This window comes from Neopelma chrysocephalum, unplaced genomic scaffold (assembly GCF_003984885.1).
Source record: "Neopelma chrysocephalum unplaced genomic scaffold, ASM398488v2 Primary Assembly neopelma1_74, whole genome shotgun sequence".
Lineage (NCBI taxonomy): Eukaryota > Metazoa > Chordata > Aves > Passeriformes > Pipridae > Neopelma > Neopelma chrysocephalum.
Genome location: NW_020897735.1, coordinates 585,169 through 608,914, shown reverse-complemented (window position 1 = coordinate 608,914; position 23,746 = coordinate 585,169). Strand labels below are relative to the sequence as shown.

Genomic DNA, 23,746 nt, shown 5'->3' with positions numbered 1-23,746 from the left:
CCTGCTGCCCTGTGCCTCAGCTTCCCTTCACAAACCAGGAGTTTGGCATAGAAAACAAGCCACAGAAGTGAAGGTTTGTTACAGCAGCACATCCAAGAGCAGCTGACTGTCTGTCATGTGTCACTGAGGTGGCAAAAACACCTTTATGAGTGGCAGCTGAGGCACAGGGCAGCTGAGTGACTGACACATTGATGGGTTACATTCGCAATGGGCAGGAAGCAAGAAAAGGAAATAACACTCACGTACCTAAGATGTCATCAAAGGTGGCATGTTCATGGTCCTGGAAACCAAGACAGAGGACAGACAAAGGTTCACTGTCACTACACCAGCTCCCATGACAGCATTATGGTCTCTAATATTGCACACAATCCCATTCCCAGGCCAACAGATGCTCTAAGAGCACAGTTACACCAACTGAAGGCTGGTAGTGACAGCACAGCAATCACCACCTAAATCACATTTCAGCACAGAAGCTGAAGGCTCAACTGCCCATGAAGACCAAATCCACCCAAAGGCCTGGAGATGAAGGCTGCAGACACATCCAAAGCACAGACTGTCCATCAGATGCACTCAGCACCAGCAAGGCCTATTTGCCTCTTGGCCCACATTTTACAGCCAGTTTTCCCCATGCCCAAGCTGGCTGACAAACAGCTGCACTCCCAACACAGTGCCTCTGGCACAGCAGGATCATCAGGACAACTGCACAACTCCCCAAGGGAGGGAGGCAGCAAGGCTGAGCCCCCAGCAGCACTGCCTGCTGCACACAGGGCTCTCTGGGCTGTCACTCCCAAATTAAGTGAATAAATCATTAGGAAAAAGAGACCCATGACTCCTTGTTGCTGTTTCAGACCCCTGCTCAGGCCAGATTCCCAGAGAAAAATCAGAGTTAAATTAGTGACTGGCAGGGCTGCACCACAGCTTGTGGGGTGATGGGGTTTGTGTTCACTGCTGAGCTCCGAGGTCCTGCTCATCCCAAGGATGAGCATAAGGAGCAGCCCTAAGCCTGACAATGCAGAGCTCTGCCTGTGATCCAGCCTGCCCTGCCTTTCCTTGATAATCTCCCCATGCAGCTTGGCCTGAAGAGCCCAACAACTCCCATGTGCCATTTTCACTCCACCTTCCTGTTCTGCCCAGACCTGAGCCCCCACAAAGCCACCCCAGACCCCAAAGCTGGGTTCAGCACAGCCCCAGCCCCTCCCTGGCAGCTCTTCCAAATCACACCAGTGCTTTGGAGAGACCATAACAGGAACCAGGGAAATAAAGAATTCCCAGTATGAAGCCTGTTCCCAGCCACAGCAGAAGGGATTTACTTACATAGAGGATGGGGATGATGGAGGGGTCGTCCCTGCGGATAATGGTTGGGACATACTCTGCTTTGGGCACCTTGGAAGAAATGAGCTGGAAGAGATAAAAAAAAGGTGCAACAGCATGAGGAGAAGGCAGTACAGTGTGGACAGAAGCACATAATCCATGCTAACAGTGCCGTGTTCAGCTGCTCTCAGGTGTCACTTAAGCTGGCAGCCAATCCAGCCTCTCTGCATCCCTGTGGAAGGTATTCCAGCCTTTGCTCCACCACAGAGCATCCCAGGCCTGCCAAGTACCCCCTGTGTCACCATCTCCTAGACCCCCAACACAGGAGCACACAGCTCTGCCTCACAGGCAGCAGAGAGAACAGTTTGGGAAGGGGAGGCTGGTGTGCACAGAGGATGTGTCACCAGGGATGGCTGTATCCCAGTAAGGATCCCTCCCTTCTGGCTGTAGGGAGTGCAGGGAGTGTTCAAAAGGCAGCTGGCTGGCAGCTGGTGGGACACTGCATCAGGCTCAGGGCCACAGGCATCAGGAAGGTGTCTGGCAACTCTGGCTGAAGGTTCAGGTGGCTCCAGCAGCACCAGAGCCCCAACTGTGCTGTGATTCCAGGCACCTCCATTCATCCCTGGGAGAGCAGAGCAGGCAGTGCTGCTGGTGGACTGGGAAGTGCAGCCTGGCTTCCAGCTGGGGCTGGTGTCCAAGCCCCCCATCCCAGCAGGCAGCACATCTGTGCTCCAGCCACATGGAGTTAATGGGACACTTCTGAAGCAGCACAATCTACTCCATATATCTATCCAGGGATGGACAACCACCACACACAGCCCAGGGTGACAGCGTGTCAAGGGTGGGCCAAGTCTGCACAGACAGCCTGGGAACACACACAGTCTCCATGTCCTTCACCCTTCCCAGATCTCAGCAGGACCCATCCAAACCCAGCACTGCTGTGCTGGACTGGCAGTGCTGCCCTGACAACAGGCTGGAAGCCTCAGACCCCTTTTTGCCTCGTGCATGTGGCCAAGGAAGGGATGTGTGAGAACCTGGCCCTGTCTGCCAAACCCCACAGAGCAGAGCAGGGGAGCACAGGGGGAAGCCTGGAATCAAGGAATAGTAAGAGAGAGAAACCATCCCAAGGAATGACATGCAGCTTTAAAGTAAATCAGGCAAGTAACAACAGGAGGGAGGGACTGCTGGGACTGGGGACTCAGGTCTCAATTTTCAGGGTTAAATAGACTCAGGCTGACTTGACTCTGTGTTGGTGTCAGTCCTGCTCTGATTTGGATGACAGGTCCTTCCTTCTAGTTTTCTTTCAACACATTAACCCCAGCAATAACAGGTTTGAACACCGTGTCATGTCTTGGCTGATCTCTGAGTGACCCTCACACACACCTGAGGCATTGCCTATGTAACAGACTTGCCTCTTCCCATGGAGACCCTAAACTTAGCTCTGAAAGGACAGACAGAGCCTGAGTAGATACAGATAGCTGAGCTGGAAACCCTCACCATTATTTTTGGTGGAATAAAGTCTTCTCCGTCACATGCCATGGCTTCAAGTTCCTTTTCTGCTTCCCAGTTCAAGTCGAAGTCACCCTCCAGAGTGCCGCAGGAATCCTGAAGGTCATGGCCTGCCAGGACACAGGGAGCATTACCAGGGCAGAACAGCCTTCCCCATCCATCCTGGCAGCTTCCTCGCAGGAGGCTCCACAAGCCACCAGACTTGTGCCCTCCTGCCTTCCCCAGAGTGACAGACACCACACTTTGGGGCTGGTTGTCTCCAAAAAGACAGACACAGAACGGATGGAGAGTGCACGAAGAGCTCCACACCACACATCACAGAGCTTCATCACCCTCACAGTCACCAGGCTCAGCTTTCACAACAGTCACCCCATCATTCCAGAAATGGAGAAGGAGACAGAACACAGACAGGCTCTCTACACTTCAGCATTGCCAAGCTGATAAGCAAAAGTCCAAAGACTTCAAAGCTGGTCTCCTTGTAGTAATTACTGCTCTGACTACATCTTTTGAGGGATTGTAAAAAAAATCTGCCTTGTTGGTGAGACTGATCCTGAGAATTCTTAGAGCGTGCGTGAGGACAGCTGCAGCAAACACAGTCATAGTGCAACAGTGGACTTGAATTTGCTCTCCAAATTGACCTTACCTGTTGGCCTTCAATGCCTCCTGGGGAAAAAAACATCTGGAAGGAATATAATTGACCATTAAAGGTTAAAAATAGAGATGGTTCCTGGACTGAGGAAAGAGAACCGAGATGCCTCTCTTTGTGCCTGTCGGGACGACCGAGTGTCGCTGGGCAGTGCCTGGAGCCTGCCTGAACCATGGCTTTTCCATGTGCCTCTGGTTAGCTGAGGGAGCAGGGAGGGATCAGACTGACAAGCAGCAAGCAGGTCACATTTTGAACCTGGCCTGCCTTTCACACACCTCCCCCTACAGCTAGCAGGGCCAGATCTCACGCTTACCTGGTAGGTCAGGTCATTTCATTAGTGAAATCCATTTCAACATGGGCAAACTCATAACCACCGAGTTCCTGCCTACAGGCTTTCAATAAAATCTTTGTAAAACAGCCATTTCCTCTATAAGAATACAGTGGGAAGATGCTGGCATTTCCTCCTGTAAATTAGCACAACAGCATCTCAGTCCCCACAAGCAGAACGTGGCAGAAATACTGGGGATTCCCAGAGGAATTCCTGGCAGTCCAAATGAAGATCATCACCTATCAAGCCTGACCTGTGCAGGCAGCACGGCCAGGAAATCAAAGCTCCATCTCACAGAGCACTTCAGTTGTGTTCTGGAGCTATTCCAGCCTAGAGAAGAGCTCAGAAGGGGCTCCTGCATGGGAAGCCAAGTCAGCCCCACTCTGGTGAAGGTAGGCGTGGACTGGCGAGCTTCCAGGTGGGTTGTTTGGGTCCCAAGGAAATAAGGGATGATGGGAGCAGAGGGCTGTAAGAGAGCTGTACCACTACTATCCTTTGGCAACTGTTTAATAACCTGAGGTTAGTTGGGTTGTGCTCTACAGACGAATAGAGGGACACACAGATGAACAGGTACAAACACCTGGAGCGTTACGTGCTCCGATCTCAGGAAACTAAAAGGATCACAGACAGGACAGAACGGCACAGAGGAGTTACTCCAGTGGGACTCCAGTCAACACCTCCACTGGAGGGTTTGCCCACAGGAGGAAGGACTCAGAACTCACTTTCTCGAGAGTCATGGAAGGAATCAGCTTTGATGGGAGTCGGGTCACTCCAGGACCTGCTGAAGCTCCTCTCACGCCGTTCGGCAAAGGCTAGGATAAAACCAGAGCAGGACATTAACAGATCCCAAAGCCACCTCTGCTGCTGCCACCACCAAACAAAACAGCCAGTAGATTTCCACCAAAGCCACACATCACAGACTCCCCTGGGCTTGTCCTTCCACTTGCCAAACGTGAGTCCTTTCCACACAGCAAACACGGGTCTCTCTTCTACACAGCACAGATAAAGTGCCCTGCAGAGGACAGGGTGTGTAACACAGAAAGTGGATGACACTTGATGGTCTCTCCTTAAATGCACACAGCTCAAACCTCAATTTAACAAAGCTATTCCAGTGTCCCAGTGCTTGGACTCCAAGGCCTCACAGGAAGATGCACTGCACAGCTAATGACCTGTATGACCAGAAGAAGGCAGTAGTTCTCCAGGCAGCTCTCCCTTCATGTTCTTCATCCCTTCATCCCAATCGGAGCTGGACCAAACAGCAGGACAGGAATGTCTCTGGAAATCTCATGCCTTCTAACTTTCATTGCAAAAGAGGAAATCCTTCAGCCTTTGCTTGCCTGCACTCTTGTGAGCACTACCTCTGGTTTGTTTTCTTTTCCCAAGGAGTATTGTATTGTTTGTGCTGGCATTTCCCAATTGGAATCCAGGGAGCTTGGCCCAGCTGGCTGCACCGCAGGCAAATTCCTGGGAAGTGCCAACCACCATGTCTGACTTGGCAAGCCCATGTGAGAGCCATTATGCCGGGATTAACAGGCACTTACAGCCACTAATACCTATTTCTGGTGGCAGACAGGGAGTTTGCAGCAGGGTACCGAGTAACATCAGCACAGGAATCCACTGCAGGTCTGATTCACAAGAGCTGAGGAGCGACCCGTCCCCTCCTGCAGTGTGTCCAGGGTGGGTGTGACCTGTCCCCTCCTGCAGTGTGTCCAGGGTGGGTGTCCAGGGAGAGAAATCACATCTTCAGTTCTTCAGGTGATCTCCATCCTCAGTTTGCATTTAAACCAGGCACTGAGGTATTGTACACACAAAGAAGGCTTTGAAAACATGACCCCAGAGTTCCAGAGGCAGAGACATGCCTGAGCTTCCCCACAGTTCTGGGGGAGGTGAGCCCTGGCCACGTCAGGCAGTGCTAACTCAGATGCCAACAAAGACTTTGGAAAGGGCAAAGCTCTTTGCTGATCACTTCTCACAGTATATGAGAGAGGAAAGAATGCAAATTGAACTCAGCAGTGCTTTGCTGTGGGCAGTCTGTACACGATGCCTGGCCAGGGGGTGGGAAGAACAAGCTGTTTTCCATTCTGGAGCAATCCTCAGCTCTCAGGAGCAGGTTACTCCACTCTCAGCCCACTTCACAGCGACAAGTTATGAAGTCACAGCGACTGCCCCAACCAAGTTATGAAGGAGTGTTGCCTTCTGCAGAGAAAGGGAACTGCCATTTCCCAGGCCTAAGAGGGGATTTCTTCCCCAGTGAGGCATAACACTCCCTTATTGCCCCCTTGCTCCACTCTCTTCCCTGTTTTTCTTCTTTCTCCCTTCCATCATCCTCTTAGCTCCCAGCAGGCAACTTTCCCCAGATCCTGCTGTGGAGATGGCAGTGGGAGAAGGAGACAGCCAGCAGCCTGCATGGCACAGGGAGCACTGAGCACCCCAGGAGGCACAGCTGGTCACAGCTGCAGGGGAGGCCAGGCAGTGCTTCCAGCTCTGCTCAACTCCCAGCTCGGGTTCTCCTCACAAGCCTCCACCAAAACCCACACACAGGGCAAGGATGCTGCAGCTTTCCTTACATTCCTTGCACCAAAGATCTCCCACAGCCAAGGCTGAGGGTCCTTGGAAGTAACTTTCAGGCTGCTTGGAGACATCCACGTGTCCTGGAGACTTGCAGCAACCTGGCCTTCTTTTTTATAGGATAAATGGCACCAGCAGGTCAAATCCTCTCTCCAGGCCAGTGCCAGGTCCTTTCCACCCAGAGCTGCACGTGACAGAGCTCCCCATGTCCCTCCAGCACAAACCCCAGCTCCTCACAGCCACAGCCCACAGGTGCTCACTTACTTTGTGCTTTAACCCTTCGGCTCCCCACCATGCGGAGGTGCTTCCGAAAATTCCTGAAAGAAAGGCCAAACACAACCTTTGAGAAAGGTGACACAAAGCAACACCTGGGCCCAGCAGGACTGAAAAAATGGGAGGAACAAAACCAAAATGGGCATGATGGCATACTTCCTTCTGGGCTTTCAAAAGCTGGAGATCAGGTCCCCAGCCTGCACCGACCCAGCGCTGGGGATGTTGTGTTTGCCAAGAGTGGGACTGTTCTGAGCTCCCTGGCACGGGGCAAGGGGGGTCCTACATGGCACCCCCTGCTCTCAGCCGGCTCTCCCTCTCCTGTGCCTGAGGCACAGCTGTGCTGTACCTTGCTGAGCACACCCACTGCCCCTGCTGGGAATGTTCCCTCTTTTCCTGGTGAAGAGCAGCACCTGCTCCCCTCTATCCTGCTTCAGCAGCAGCGTGGAGTGCCCAGGTTCTGCACACACCATGCTTGTGGCTGTGCTCATCCCCAAACACTGCAGCTGCTAAGATCCCACCCCTGCTGTTGGGAACCATGCAGCCCATCCTGCTCTGCAGGGCCAAGAGCTGGGGAAGGCTGGAGCAGGCTGTCCCTCCTTGGACAGCAGCCCTGAGCCATGCTGGCTGTCCCCAGGGACCTGCTCTCTGCTGCAGCTGCCACCCCCACTGCCCTGCCCAGGACTCACAGGCAGGGCCAGAGGGGCTGCAGAGCTCCAGGGAAGACCCATGGAGGGTAATCCCTGGGGAGCAGCTACACCCACAGTCAGGTCTGTGTAAAACAGAGTGTCCTGGCCACACCTGAGAGGCCTTGGCAAAGGGATTCTTTGTCCAGCCCCTCCGAGAGCAAGGGACCTGTTTGCTTTAGTTTCTCATCACTCACCAAGGCAGGAACACGACAGGAATCAAACAGGACAGCAGAAGAGACAGAGGGAGGAGCAGCATGTGGACTGTCAAGAGAAGTGTCACCTCTCCATGAACCCTACTTAGTCAGGGTGACTTCACCCCGCAGTGCAGCCCCAGGATGTCAGGGAACCTACATGGAGTGGGGGAGCCTTCCTGGATTCCCTTCTGACCCCAACACACACCACAGACACCAAGCAACAGAGACTATGGCTGGTGAAAGGGGTCAATGTCAAGTTGTCTGGCTCACACACAGGTTAGTGGGGTGAGTAGGGACATGTTACAACCATGCAGATGCTTTAGCATTGGACCAGGAGACACTTCCAGCACCAATGTGAGGTTGTTCAGAGAAATTTGGACACCTCTGCTCCTGTACAGGGAGATCCACACAAACACAGTCCTTGTGGGAGAGCACTTAACCCACATCACCCTCTGCACTTCCCCACTTAGCTCCTGGATCCCTTGTTGTCATCAGGATCCAAATTCAGCAGCTCAAGAAGGAAAACTAGCAGCTGGAAGCAACGTGATTTCATGCCAAATTTCCATCTGCACTTGGGCTATTAATGTTTTCTGAAGATTTATTATATCTGTAATTGAGTACACGAAGATTCACTGCTGTAGATCAGATAACTGCCCCTTCAGACACATCCACTGACACATGCTGAGCTGGCTCAACACACAAAGCCTTCTGGGGTGCACCATGACTGACAATGGGGTCTGTCCTACTGTGCATTAGATTCAAATCCAAATAAATACAACATTTTAAGGGAACCAGGGCTGCGCTTTACACAAAGAAAAAGTCTTAGATACATGTTATAACTCATCAGAATGAAAATCTTTGTGGTCCACTGTGAGCCCAAGATCAAACCAGACACTGAGCACCAATGTTAAGTGCCAAGGCCACTGTTACATCCTTTGGGTTTTTGGTATTTTGGAGTAAAATCCCCTTTTTTGTTAAATGCTCAGCTGTCCTCTCCACAGAGGAGATTCTTCAGACCCCGAGGGCAGAGGGGTAAAGCAGTCTTTGCCACAGAAGAACCCTGCTCCCACCTGCCTAGACAGCTTGGGTTCTCCTATGAGAGACCCAAATACTGCTGAGAGCAGCTCCAGGGAGAGTCCAGCTGCTCAGGGTTAACCACCACACTACATGCTCAGAGAATGAGATGAAGAACTTTTGCTCCTTTTCATCTCTTCTAGAAAAAACAGCACTTTGGAAAGGAGGTGCAAGCCTGGGACTGACTCCTAATGTGGGTATCCTGTGGGCACCCAGATCCTTCTGGGGGCTTTTTGCAGCTGTCTGGGTCCTCAGACCCTCTGTACATGCATGTCAGCATGGCAGGACTGGCTCTGGGGAAGGTGTAACCTGCTCTGTGAGCAGTGGGGCTCCATAAACCCACCCAGCCTTCCTGCCTGGCTCCTGCAACTGCACCAAAAACCCCTGTGTCACTTAATCACTTGCAAGATCTCTTCACCCATCACAACACAACCAGCAATCCTCAAGTTTCAGTGACAAAATCTCCTTGTTGCTCCCTTTTCTGACCAGTGCTCCTCCTGACAGGCTCCAGTTTGCCTGACAGGCAAGACCCCATGGCACCTCCAGGGTCTCCATCCCAGGTATCCCTCCAGGGTCTCCATCCCAGCCAGAGGGCCTCCAAGACACCACAGCCTCACTCCACACCCTGCAGCTCTGCCCACAGTGGGTCACCACACTGTGCAGAGAAGCCTTTTCTCTACCCACACTCCTGACAGCACCTCTCTCATTCCCCTCCCTGGCTGCTCCTGCAGCAGGCACATGGTTCACTCTGGGCATCCCTGAGTCCCAAGGCAGCATCCCTGGGTGCCATGCCATGCAATCCAGCCTCCCTGCGCACCAGAGCCATCCCTGTGTGCCAGGCCACACAAACCAGCCTCCCAGGGTCAAGGACTGAAGGGGCTGGGCAACAACGACTGAACCCCAAAACACCCAAGGACACGACAGGCTGCACAACAAGCACCCAGAAGTGAAGTGGGGCCAGGGTCTTCCTCACTCCCTGGAGGAGGGAGCTGAACACTGCCAGCAGTCATTGGAACTGGCCAGGGTCTGCTTGCACATGGCACAGCCAACAAACATCCCATCACTGCTGTCCTACCTCCTCTTTGGGACATGATAAACACAGATGTGCTCCTGCTGTGCAGCCCTGCCTGGACCTTCAGTGTGCACATCCTGGCCACCCAACACAAGGAGGAGGTGACTCCATCCTCTCCCCTGACCACACAGCACCACCAAGGCACACAGCTCCTGCTCCTGTGCTCACAGCCCACACGAACAAGCCACTTCCTCACCAAGACTTGCCTCTGTCTTCCAGATTCTGAGAAATCTCCCTCTTTTTAAAGATCCACTGTCTATTTGTTGAGAGCGTCTTTAGTACTGATTTTTATTTCTCTTCATTCTTGCTTTAAAAAAAACACACCACCCTTAAGCTGCTAAAAAAAAAGTCTGCCTGGCAATTTCCCAGATAAAAAAACCTGATGTTTTTCTCCCACTTGGTTTTGAGCAGTGAAGTCATCATGGCAGCTTTTAAGCAATGACACAAACACTGTGTTACCCTTTTTAGTAGGCTGCCAAAATACATGAGCCTTGGCACATTTAAAAAAACAAACCAGTTCTGATTCCCACTGTGGGTAAGTGATGTGCCATAGGAGGCCTGCAGAGGGAAACCAGGCCTTTGTGTAATACATGGAAAAGGAATCAGTCCCCATCCCCCTTTTTTCCCTATTATTGAAAAAAAAAAAAAGATTAAAAAACGCTTCTTGTCACTAGAGATGTTAATTTTGCCTAAGTCTCAGATTTTTGAGGTGCATTGGTAGATGCAGCAGCAGCACATATAAGTATTCAGCTAACCTCAACCAAATTCCTGCCCATGGCAGAGGAGCTGGAAGTATATGATGTTTAAGGTCCCTTCCAACCCAAACCATTCTATAATGACATAAAATTCCAAGTATTTGGGAGAAGGCTGGGAAATTGCATCTTTAATTTTTTAAATTTTTCTGCCTGAGACACGGATCACATATATTATATCTGGAATGTTATAAGACACTTGACAGTGTTCTTTAAGAAGATGGAGATCAGCTCTTCACCTCCACAGTTCCTACACAGCCACTGCCAGTGTCCCTATGGACAGCACACAGACAGGGACACAGTCAATGCCATCAGGGTTCACTGCTGACACCCAAAGGGCCCATGCAACACCAGGCAGGGTCACAGCTCCGGGAGGGAAGGGGCCCTACCTCTGGATAACAGCTGCGGAATCATTCTCCCGTTTCCGTCTCTTCCTCTCTGCGTAGCCCCTGAACGCCCTGGGAAACCATTTCAAGCCATTAACCAACTCCACAGCTTTGAACTGGAGAGGACACGGAACACAGACAGGAAAGCTCCCAGCAGACAACAGACAGACTGTGCTGCCCAGGGATGGACAGCCCTGAGTGCAGGGCAGGGCCGGGCAGAGCACTCACCAAACCACAGCCCCTCACGCCCCAGGGCAGGGGCTGGACAAGCAAAGATCAGAGCGTGGCCCAAAGACCAGGGCTGAGCAGCCCCATCCCTGCTACAGAGAATGGACCTGGGAGCTGCAGACACAGCCCCTCTGCACACCAGGACTGAGAGGGATAAAAGTGTGCCAGCAACTGGGGTCTGCACCTCGAAGATGGGGATGGTTGTGGTGTGATCCATGTAGGCCTACAGGTGTAGCCACCTAACCTCCTGCCAGCTGAGACAGCCCCTGGCACAGGGAAAGCATGAGTGGATACGATGGACAGGAGAGGAGAGGAAAGGAGAGTTTATCCAGGACACCAACAGACAAGGAAATAAAAACTGAAGATTATACTTACGAGATGCTAGAGATTCCAGGAGACGCAGGGAAAAAGAAAGAGAAGAGGAATTCGTTAGTGCTCAGCCCCAGCCAGTGTTCTGAGGGAATTCTCACTCCAGAAGGAATACTTCTTGTTAGGTGGAAGGAAATTGCTTTTGAAATTAAACATTTCTCAGTGGTGAGAACTCCAACTTGACCGAGCTTTGTCCTCCCTGGGGCAGCGCTGACATGTGGCCCAGATGCCAAGTGAGCTCCAGAGAACAAGAGCTGGATGTGGCCCATCAGGGTGCACCTCCACAGGCTTCTGGAGCAGGGACAGCGCTGGAGCAGAGCCCAGGGATACCTGGGGAGCCACCCCAGCACCTCAGGGAGGTGCCCTGAACTTCTGGAGATGTTTCTGTGCAGTTTCTAGAGGCAGCACAGAACCTCCAGAAATGGTAACCAAGGGGGTTGTGCTCCTCAAGGGTTTCCTTAGGACACCATTTCCCAAACCTTTGGCCTTCAAGCCCTGTAAGCCCTGCCACGGGCCATCATCCTGCAACAAATCTTCTGCCCAGCAAATTTGCATTCAGAGAGCAAAGGATGTGCCCAAAGGCAATGTGCTGATTTTGTGCACGGTTTGTAGGTCAGATCAGAACTGTAAAACACCATTAACTGTTCCCAGCCAACATTTTTAAAGAGTTTTTTTCTGGGGAATGCAGCTACTCTGCTCCTCAATGTTGGACCCAGCCCTCCCTGCAGCAATCCTTACAGGTCTGATCCAGTCTGAGTTATCCCAAGATCAACAATCAGCCCCTTTTCAGTATTTGGGAAGGAAAGAGTATGAGGAAAAGGAAGAAATATCAGAGAAACAGATTACAAAAAGGACACCAGATTAGACAAGAAGGAAACAGGGAGAGCAGGAGAGCTGAGGGAGTCCCAGACATGGAAGAAGCACACAGGGGAAAAGTGACAAGGCTGGAGAAGGGCCTTGGAAAGCAGGACATTGTCTCATTTTCCTCACTGCTTGCCTTGGCTTTCCAGTCAGGTAGGAAATAACTGAAGCCAGGAAGACAAAACCTCCTGACAAGTTGGGTACAACCTGGAAATGAGGCTTTCCTTGCTCTCTTCAGCCCTTTGAGAACTGTCTCCTCCCAATGCACAACAACCAGGGGCACCAAATCCTGCATGGAGTGTGGAGGGAAAGGCTCTTCCAACTCACATCCCTTCATACTTTGCATGGATTTTAGTGACAACTTCTTCATATGACCAGACCAGTGCAGAACTGTAGGGTTACATCTTATCCCATAGAAAGGGGATGTCTCTGGAGTGAGCCACACAGGGAAAACCTGGAATAACCTTCCCTCGGGGAAGTGGGTGCAGCAGAAGGAAGTGGTGGAGGGTCTCAGCTGGTGCTCCCAGAGGACCCTCCCTCTGCATGGCAGCCAGGGCCAGGGCACAGTGTCACAGACAAAACAAGGGAAGCAGAGAGAACTGAGTAGCCCAAGGAGTTAAAGAAGGTAAAACCAAATAAATGAGAGCAGTAGGAAAGAACTAATCAGTGGGAAAAAATTAATAAGAGACAAGTTTCTCTCTCTCTCACCCCCGGACTGTGATGCCCAACACACAACTCGAGGCTCTCAGACACAGCTCTGAGCAGGCTGTGGGCTCTGAGATCCACACCAAAGCCACAGCAGGGGTTTCACTTACGCTTGCATAGTTGTAGTAGCGGTGTGAAAACTGAAGAGGTTCTCCTTTGGGAACCAGGTTCGTATGGGGACATCATCTGGAAGAGACAGAGAGCAAAGCCTGAGCACCCAGAGGGCACAGACGTCCTTCAGACAGTCAGACTTCCCAAGCTCTTTCTCTTAGGACTTTTTTTTTCAGCATCCTGCCCTGTACTGAGCAGGAGTCTCATCCTCCTCATATATATGCACACTGCCACCCAGTGCTCTGTAAATTGGTGCTAAGCCTGTCTATCAGGCTACTAAATGAAGAATAAAAGCTCTATCCTAAGCACAGAAGATTAGAGTAATCCAGGAATTACAGAAGTGACATTTGAACCGGGAAAAAAAAACAACAGTGGAAAGAAACATTTTTCATTAAAAGCATTTTCCAGTCTCTGCTTTTTCCTTTATACCATTAATTTGAAATGTCCCATTCCTCCAGTTCTTTCTGATATAGCCTCTGGTAGAAGCCTCTCCTGAGAATTGTGAGCCTGAGATCTCTTTTGGTGCCACTGAAGTTTCAATAAACCCCTCACACACCTGCTCCTGGTGACCCTGCCCTCAGGAGTTCTGGTTTGGAAGTCAAGCTGCCCATCAGCTATAAATCTGCAGGTAACTGGGCTGACTTGGTCACCTCTCTTTGTAAACTGCCCTGCCAAAACCAACTGGGGATTATTTCCTAATTCCAGGGCATCAGGACACTGCACCACCTTCACAGAATGATCACTAAGACAAAAAGGAGGCAGCAAAATAATTCACTAATTACATGTGAGGGATGGTGGTGCCCAGGAGGAGGAACCTGTCCCTGAGAACTCTCAGCCTGGAGTCAGGCAGGAGGAAAATCAGAGGGGTATTGAAATCCACTGACACAAGACTTGAGAGATCTCAGTGGACTGGATTCCTGGGATTTGGGGCTACCTGATTTTTCATCTTGCTTCACTCCCAGTTTTGTGGCTTCCTTGCCCAATGCCTTGCCACATGTTGGTGTTGCTTTGGCCATTCAAGTTTTCAGATCATTTGTAACTGTGGTATCTTAGCCATTAATATTCTGGCATTATTATTATTATATATATAATTTTATACATATATATTTATATAATATATATTATATTTTTCTATATATATTATTATTAGCTCACTTGCATTGGCCTAGACCCAGTCAAACCCCACATGCCCACTGCAGACATAATTCCTACAGACCAGCTATGTCACCAAATGTCTTGGACAGATCATCATATGTTACAGACTGACCCTGCTACTCCCTGAAAGTACAAAAAGTGGCTGCAGTCACAGATGCAAAAACTGCTAACCGCAACTGGGGAGAATTCCTTTGAAGTGAAGCTTCCCAGAAATCTATAGAAAGCTGTACCAAACACTCCCTCTCAGCTAAGAGTTTACATCAAGTCCTGTTTAAAGGCACCCTAAGGAAATATATATGTTAAATGAAAGCTGCATTCCAGTATGGTAAGGACTTGTGATGCAGTCCCTAAGTCTGCTCTCCTCCAAAACACAGAGAAGCAATGCAGAACAACTCAGACTCTAAAGGAATTACTTGTTTGAAGTCTCAAACCCACAGAAGTGGTGGAGGAGAAGTTGTACAAATTCCTTTTTAGCCAACAATTCTGTGCAGACTTCTCAGGGGCTACACATCTCAAAGAACTGACATCTCTTGATGTATTTTACAGCTTTTAAGCCACTAGCTTTGGTTCAAAGCAAAGCTTATGAACAACAGCTAATTTCCTTAGGAGCCTTTGCCTGGACCATCCCTGGGAGCCTCCCCTCCTTTTCTCCCAGACAGGAGTCAATATAGGAAGGATATCCCTGTCCTACACACAGCACTCAATGGAGAATTAAGGATTTGGGACCCTTCAGAGGTGTCTCTTTACCAGCCAGAGGCAGAACAGCAGCAGAGGAGCACAGAGGTGAGGATTAGGCAGCACAGCTCAGCTCCAGAGCTCACCCACTGAATTAAAATTCAGACTATGGGTATGGCTGTTGCTGCCAGGAGTTTGCACAACAGCAAACTCCTTTTTGGCCAGGCAGAGCAGCTTGTTCTCCTTTCATGTTGCATCAGCTGTGATGAAACAGTTGAGGGGCCATGGGCTTGGTGAGACTGAGAAACACCAGCACCACAATCAGCATCTCCAGCCACTGCACCCAAATCCCAGAACCACTGTCCATGGTGGATGTGGATCCACGAGTGGATGTGTCTGTGAGAGATGCTGGGAGCAGCCCAGCAGATGACAGCTTGTGCTTCCCTGGAATGGTGTAAACTCAGCATCAAAATCCATATTAAATGATGCCAATCAGGCCTGGCTGCCACGAGTGTTGGTTGGCAGCAACATGTCATGTAAATCCAAACAGAGCAGCAGCACTGCAGGGTGAACCTCTGGGGAAATCAGCCTCTCCCCCATCTCCCCTCTTCTCTGTCCCCTTTTCCTGCTAGCCAGGCAAGAAGGACATGCCAGGGAATTCTTCTTGCAGCCTGTGCCACTTGTGCTGCTCAGTTCTCTGGTTCTCTCTGAGGGACAACACTTGGGTACAGAGCGCAAATGAGGAAAATTTCCTTCCACGATGCCAGAGCTGCGATGGGATTTGGGCTCGGAGACACAGCCCTGCCTGTGCAGCCACACGTGCCACAACTCAGAGGCTTGAGAGAATCACCAAGGGGAGCTGCTGCCTGTTTGTATGAAACACAAACTACTCATGGAGGCATCCACTGGCCCACTTTGTTCCCATTTAAGTAACTGCTCTTGATATATTTTCAGAAAGACAGATCTCCATTTCACGTTGGTAACTGGCCCCAGCAAAAATTGCTGCCTAGTTTAAAACAGATATTAAACTCCAAGGCCCAGAAACAGAACATGGCATCTGCCTGCAGGATTTGCTAAGACACATTTTCCAGCAAACTGAGCAGTTTAGGTCCAGCTATGAGGAGTTAAACCCCTCCATTAGTGATGTGGAGTTTTCCTTTGGTTCTGCATCAAGTAACCTGCTTCAGTCCCACAGTGCACAGTGCAATTTTGATTTGTTCAGATGTGCTAGTTTGGGATGGGATGAAGGTTATTTTCTTCACAGTAGGTGGTATGGGGCTGTGCTTTGGATTTGTACTGAAATTTGTACTGAAATCCAGCCAGGTTGGACGGGGGTTGGAGCAACCTGGGCTAGTGGAAGGTGTCCCTGCCCATGGCAGGGTTGGAATGAGATGAGCTTTAAGGTCCCTTCCAACCCAAACCATTCCCTGATTCTCTGAAAACAGTGCTGATAACACAGGGATGTTCTGTAATCACTGAGCATCCCTGCCCATGGGGAATTAATTCCTTGTTTTGCTTCACTTGCTTCACTTAAACTGTCTTTATCTCAACCCACAAGTTTTCTCACCTTTACTCTTCCCCACCCCACTGGGGCAGTGACTGAGCAGCTGCTGAGGACAGAGTTAAACCACAACATCAGGAAAGCTTTCAACACCAACCCACCAGCACTAGGCCAGGAAATCTTCCTTTTCTTAATTCAGTACACATCATGAGGCTGCAACCAAGTCAACTCAGCACCCTGATCTCCAGGAGACCAAGCCCCTGGGGTTGGGATCTACTTTCTTGAAAATACTTTCTTTTCCTGACCTCAGACAAGCTTTCTGGCTCTGCCAACACATGCAGAGCCATCTTTTTAAGAGGGAAAACGCATATGATCATAAAACCCTAAAAGGTTTCCACACAGAAAAACTCTTATCACTCCTTTTCTTGCACTTTAGCAATAAAAATAATAAAGTCTAAACTTGCACATGCAGTGTCTGATGTGAAGTCCAAAAAATCCCAGGGAACAGAGGGAATAATGCTTAAAAACCATGTACAGGATTCCATGGGACTGTAATTGTTCTGCACATTTGATAATCACCTATTTTTTCACTACTATTCTTCAGTTTTAGGCCATACATTATAATTTAGTCACATAATTTCAAGGATCTAAGCATGAAAGTATGGTCCAGAACCCAAACTCTGGTGATCTTACCTGTAGTAGACATCATTATGTTATTTACTAGGAAACTATGAACACAGGAAAGCTGGACAGTTTGATCTCCACAGTCCTTATACTCAATTTCTTCTCCAGGAGAAAACCTGGACCTTTCCTGGCTTGACTCTCTGCTCTAAAAGCCTGGATGTGTGTTTACAGAAAAAATCAGACAAATTAGGTCAGACTCTTTGCCAGCCACATACAGGCAAAGATGGACTGTGCACTAGTTTATAATTCAAAGCACACAGACTGTGACATATATTTGATTAATGGCTCAGTTTTTAAAGACAGCCAGGGATTTCTTTAATGTAATTGAATAATTACAAGTCCTATTCCCTGAAAACACTGAGCAAATGGATAGTGAGCAGGGAAGAAAGTTCAATACTGTGCTATCTGCTGAATTTATGGGAAGCCCATGAGGTGGCAGTACACGAGTGACCCTGTTAAAATGCTTCCAGCCACACAGGTGAGCATTTTGGGGGACACACCAAAGTGCAGAACACTGTCACCTGAGCTGAGGGTTCTACAGAGCACTGTGGCACAGTCACAAAGATTTCCCCTGCCCAGCATGAAGCAGAGAGAGTCCTGCTCTGGGATGAGCAGGGGTGAAGGTACTCAGACACAGCCCCTCCTCTCTTGCTCTTCCTTCCACAGAAAGAGAGCCCACAGAGCTCACCCTCACTGAGCTGCACGAAGGTGTCATGAAAACCACCCAGGTCAGATGCTGCTCACCAGCTGGAAGGAGAGACAACAGAGCTTGGACAGCTGGCCCCCAGCTGAGCCCAGCTTATTCCAGACTCCTTCTTTGAAAATCCCTTTCCAGGAATGCTGGTGCACGGCCTTGATTTGAAGCCATGTGAGGACACTGAGGGCACTTGGGGTGTTCAGCTGGAGAAGAGGAGACTGAGGGGAGAGCTCATGGCAGTTCCAGCTTCCTGGGCAGGGGCAGAGGAGGGGCAGGGACTGAGCTCTGCTCTGGGGGGACCAGGGACAGCACCCAGGGAATGGCCTGGAGCTGTGTCAGGGCAGGCTCAGGTTGGATCTCAGGAAAAGGTTCTTCCCCCAGAGGCTGGTTGGGCACTGACCAGGCTCCCCAGGGCAGTGGGCACAGCACCAAGGCTGCCAGAGCTCCAGGAGAGTTTGGCTGATCCTCTGAGGCACAGGGTGTGACCCTTGGGCATGGGCCTGTGCAGGGCTGAGGGTTGGACTCGCTGATCCTTGGGGGTCCCTTCCAACTGAGAATATTCTGGGATTCTGTGACAGTACCAACAAGGTGCCAAAAGCGAAGTGCTACAAGGCCCAACTCCAGGCACCTGGCAACAAACCCTCTGTGCTGGGATGAGACCCTTTGTGTCCCTCCAGCACCCAACACTCACCCCTCACTTACCAGACACTCTGTCGACACTGTACATCCTCTCCAGCCTCTTCCTGTGCCACCCAGTCTCGCTGGGCGGATGCTGCTCCAGGTCAAAGGATTGCTGGGAAGGGGCAGCCAGGCGGGTGCAGTTTGGGCACTCCTTGGAGCCCTGGCGGCTGCCTGGCCAGCCCTTGCAGTGCCTGCTGACGCCGTGGGAGCCGCCGGCGCCGTGCCCGTGGTGGCCGTGGTGACACTCGTCCTGGGCAGCCCCTTTCATCACCACCAGCTCCATGCTGTCGTTCTCGTGGTCCGACAGCATCGGCCTCTCTCCGGAGATCGTGTACACCCGGGGCTTGGCTGCCTCGCTCGGGATCTTCTCCGCCTGCTCCTCGAAGCTCCTCTCAAACTTGCCGTCCGAGATGACCGAGAGCCTGCGCTTGTTCTGCGCCGCCTGCTGCAGCTCAGGGGAGTCCTCCTGCCCGATGTAGGAGTCTGCTAACAGGTGGTCTGAAACAAAAGGCACGTGCTCCTTAAAACCAAAGCACCCCGATTCAAATTCACGAGGCTCTTTGCTACTGCTGCAGAAAGGGGAGCAAGGAGAGAAATACAGCAGGTTCCCCCAGGAACTGTTTCAGATGAATGTGTGCCCACTGCTGCCTTCTAAACCTCCAGAGCTGGCACTGAAATGAGAGACATTCCTCACAAATAGGCCCAATATTTTAAGCATGTGAGGCCACCAATGCAGGTCTTATTGCACAGCCTGAAAATGCTCCTGTGCAAGACAGCCCTGGTTCAGCTGCAGCCCTTTCTGCTCCAGCGGGTTCTGAGCTGGTCACAGTCTGCAGGACAAGGACCAGCACAAACCTCTCCAAGTGCCAAACTCTGTTTTATGCATCAAGTTCTTTTAGAACACTGGGAAAGGGTTTGGGTTTTTTTCCTCCTAATTTTCTGCCAACAGGGCAGGTACTGATCCTGGCTATGTGTACAGACTGGGGAACAAAAGGCTGGAGAGAAGTGCTGCAGAAAGGGCCCTGGGGGTCCTGGGAAGTGGCCACTTGGCCCTGAGTCAGCAGTGCCCTGGCAGCCAGGAGGGCCAAGCCTGTCCTGGGGGGCAGCAGGCCCAGCATGGCCGGCCGGGCCAGAGAGGGGCTTGTCCCGCTCTGCTCTGCCCTGCCCTGGGCGGCCTCCCCTGCAATCTTGGGGCAGTCTGGGGGGACACAACGCAAGGAAGAGCTGAAGCCATTAGAGAGTGTCCAAAGGAGGCAACGAGGATGGCGAAGGGCCTGGATTTGTAGCCGTGGGAGGACACTGAGGGCACTTGGGGTGTTCAGCTGGAGAAGAGGAGACTGAGGGGAGAGCTCACTGGGGTCTTCAACATCCTCCTGAGGTGCAGCAGAGGGGCAGCTCCAATCTCTGCTCTCTGTGAGCAGTGACAGGACCCGAGGGAATGGCCTGGAGCTGCATCAGGGGAGGGTTAGTTTGGATCTCAGGTAAAGGATTTTCACCCAGAGGGTGGTTGGGCACTGACCAGGTTCCCCAGGGCAGTGGGTACAGCACCAACCCTATCTGAGTTCAAGAAGCATTTGGACAACACTCTCAGGGACAGGGTGGGATTGTTGGGGTGTCCTGTGCAGGGTCAGGGAGTTGGACTCAACGACTCTTGTGGGTCCCTTCCGACTCAGATATTCAGTGATTCTATGAGATGAAAGAAAGAAATGCAGAAAGACCTCAGCTGAGAGGTGCAGCACAGCACCCGCTCCCCGCAGCACCCCTGGCCAGCACACCCACTGTGTGTGCAGACAGTGACAGCACAGCCCCTGGAAGTGGAAGCTGTCCTGGAGGAAAACACAGCCACTCCCTTTGTAGGGTAGGAAGATCGAAAGGAGAGAGACCCATGAGTGTAACTATCTTTGGAGCCCACACACTGGATGAAGTGCCAGGAAATCTCAGCATTTCCATGGCAATTCCATGCATGAACCCAACAGTAGCTCCCACCCACCTGCTAATCCTTTTTCAAGTGGCTGTTAATTACCTCTTACACTTCCCTTCAGATGGGAAGCAGCTATAGGGGACTGGTAAAAAGGCTCAGCAGGGAATGCATTATTCATGTGACTACTACCCCCAAAAAATGAAATCATTAGTGTCCAGCACAGACAGCAGCACTTAAAACAGAGACAGAAGGAAAACCCGAGCCTTCACTTCAGTAGATATTTAAGGAGCTAGTGAGTCACGACCTGGAAGAACTCAGCCACAGCTTGAGGGCTTGGCTGCCTTGATACTGGCCATGAAGAGATGAAGGAGGAAGAAACCTATCTCAGGACAAGATTGGTGGTGGGTGAGTGTGACACAGGCCTTTCACTGCTGCCACATTCTGCTGCCTTTGAAGGGCTCCTGTGACCCTGTCAGAAGAGCCTTCCCAAGCTGCAGACTGTCACATTTTGAATCTGAAATCCATCCTGGATCAGGCTCACATTGCCCAGGGCCTCTCCCCCTGCTGCGTTTGCAACCGAGACTGACCAGAACTGAGCTGGTCCAGGGTGTCACCCTTATCTCATTTTTCTGCTTGAGACACAACTTCCTCCAGCACCACCAGGAGATAAATATGTCTCTGGCCACTTTGCTCAAGGAGTGATTGTCAGGACTGCTCAAGCTGACACAACTCAGGTTTCATTTCATTTGTCCCCTAGTGACACCTCACAGTCTCTGGATACTGGAACTGACCAGGAGGAGACACTGCAGGAGACCTAAAGAAAGAGCTGTGCCTGTTGAACTTATGGCTGATGCTGTCTTTCCAGGCTTCACATGAAGCCAAAAATGCATGTCTAGATGTAGTGAGGAGTCATGCACCTCACTGATACTGTCCAGGTAAAATAGGAAAGGCAGGCAGTGCCTTTACCAAATAAAGGTAAAATAGGAAAGGCGGGTGTGGACATCAGCACCTGCTCCAGGAGGAAAGCCTGATGGACAACAAGGGCCATTCCAGCGGAAAAAACAACAGCTTGTCCACCCAGTCCTACCAGCTGCAGGATACAGTGTCACAGACCAACCAGTGCAGAAGGTGTCCACAGGCTCCAAAGCCTCTCCAACCACGTTTCACCCCTCAAAGGGCAGCAGGCGTGGGGATCTGCTCTCCAGCACCTGAGATCCTCTCCAGTTCCAAGACTAATGTGCTCTAGAGTGGGTGTGTCTTGGGAAAACACCACCAAATGACTCTCCAAGATCTGCCAAGATCTGTGCTGGCTAATAGTGCCAAGCACACCATTTTTAAAATTAAAAACAAAGGCCAGTTCTCAGCACTCATCTCAACTTGTCAAACTTACTAATCTGTGTGGGCACAGTGACGCTACAGATTTCTCAAACACCACAGAATCGTGGCTGACAGCTGCCCCTGCTCCTCCTGAAATTAATACTAGGCTGGAAGATGTACAGCCTCCTCAGAGCAAACACACAGGAGTGTCACCTCCCCTCACACACTGACAGCAGCACAATTCAGAGATCTGAGAGCTCCTGAGCTCTGGGATCTGTGGCTAAATGGAAAAATGAAGCCCCCAAAGCACGGTATGGCTGGAAAAGGTGATGATCACAAGTGCAAAGAGACCAATTGCAGTCTGTTTTATAAGCACTGAGGTCTGTTCAGCCCCGTAAAATTTACAGACATGCAAGCGGGACACAACTGGTTTCATGTAAAAATCAGGTTTTTTACTGAAATCCTGGCAGCATTACAATTCTTGACCAGATATATTTGACATCAACTACCTGTCTGATCTAGCATGCAAAATGCCAGGACAATTCTTTCTTCCTACCTTACTTGTCCCTTCCTCAAGGTGTTTTCACTTGTACTTATGTAGGAGTTTTCATGATTTACACTACAAAAGGCTGCCAGCACACCAGTGTGCTTTCTTTTTGTGAAACAATTGGATAATTATTCATTTTCATTCAATTTAGCACCTTCAGTAACTACACACTGAAGAAACAACTTCATATGCAAAGGGAATGTGAAGCTTTATTCCAGAGGTGTCGTTAATAAGGAATTTATGTACAGAAAAAAGCCAGTATGGAAGGAAAAGAGACTCAAATATCCATCACGATGAATTATTGGCTGCTAAAACTGAACCTGCACCATTTCAGGAGCAAGTCTGTGTACTCATATACATGATATCACATAAACAGGCAGCCCCAAGATGTGACCAGTGACCCTTTCTGTGCTTGCAGCGAACTGGATGCAGGTGTCACCTGCCTCCACTGTGGCATTTTGGGTTAAGAGTTTGCTTCTGATAAGAAAGAATTCAGGCTGGTCCAGGAATCAACGCTGAATTAGATCTGAGCCACAGGGATGCTGAGTGATGAGACAGAGGGACACTAAGGGGAGTTCAGCAGTGACTGGGAGTCAGCTGCAGCAGGCTGCTGTTAACACCCTGTGCCTGGTGACTGCTGCTCCCCTCAGCTCATTGTCACATTGCTCTTGTCACTTCTCCCACTCCCAGCTGCTCCATCCAACTGCCACAGCAGCCCAGGCCAGCGTGACTGGGGACTCCTGGCACAGCTCCCTCCTCTCCAGCCACTCCAGTGAACCTGACCTGGGAACGCCTCTGCTCTCCCACCTGCCTTCAGCAGCAACACCTTTGTCTCACACAGCTGCAAAGCTACTTGGGACCAGACAAATCAGGTTCCTTTTCATCTAGATTTCTGCTCTACATGGATTTGTTGTGCCTGAGAGACTTAACAGCAAGAGGAAGGGAAGGAGACCAACGTGCTTGATCTGCAGATCATGAGTCCAAACATCCAAATGGTGTTTTCATCACTTCCCTGCCACCTGGGCCGAGTCCAACAGCCTGTCCAGAGCCCAGGGCCTTGACAGTCCAGTCCTGAGGGCCAACCCACTTCTCACCCCCCTTGTCATTTACTTGAACACACGTCTTTTTGGCCTCACTTGCTCCTGTCTGACATTTCTTTCTTCGCCTTCCACACAGCACTGCCCACCACACTCCACAGGGCACGTGTATCACCAAAGACACTGACAGCAGTGATTATCTGTGCTGGGTAACTGGCAGTATCTCGGAAAAGAGAGAATCCATATTTTCAGTACATCTAGTTCCCGATAATTAGACCCTTATTAGATACTTACAATACATCCTTTCTCAGTCAGTAACTCTAACCTGAGCACTCGCTCTGACCCAGGGAACTGTGAAAGGACTTGGGCTGTTTTTCTTTTGCTGTCACCACGTTTCTGCAGAGCAGGGACAGGCTGGGATCAGCCCCAGCTGACTGATGCCCATCCACAACTCACAG

At 50.7% G+C, this 23,746-nt stretch overlaps 1 protein-coding gene across 1 annotated transcript in view; it reads right to left on the bottom strand.

Annotated features, from left to right (window-relative positions):
- Window positions 1-23,746, bottom strand: part of NSMF (NMDA receptor synaptonuclear signaling and neuronal migration factor) — a 42,179-nt gene that overhangs the window by 10,834 nt on the left and 7,599 nt on the right. The window contains exons 3-11 of the mRNA XM_027687918.1: window positions 18,488-18,964; window positions 13,073-13,148; window positions 11,403-11,408; window positions 10,803-10,871; window positions 6,627-6,679; window positions 4,517-4,606; window positions 2,809-2,930; window positions 1,315-1,398; window positions 247-280 (exon numbers count right to left, since the gene is read on the bottom strand). Coding sequence (XP_027543719.1) covers window positions 247-280; window positions 1,315-1,398; window positions 2,809-2,930; window positions 4,517-4,606; window positions 6,627-6,679; window positions 10,803-10,871; window positions 11,403-11,408; window positions 13,073-13,148; window positions 18,488-18,964 — 1,011 coding nt within the window. The remainder of the gene's footprint in view (window positions 1-246; window positions 281-1,314; window positions 1,399-2,808; window positions 2,931-4,516; window positions 4,607-6,626; window positions 6,680-10,802; window positions 10,872-11,402; window positions 11,409-13,072; window positions 13,149-18,487; window positions 18,965-23,746) is intronic.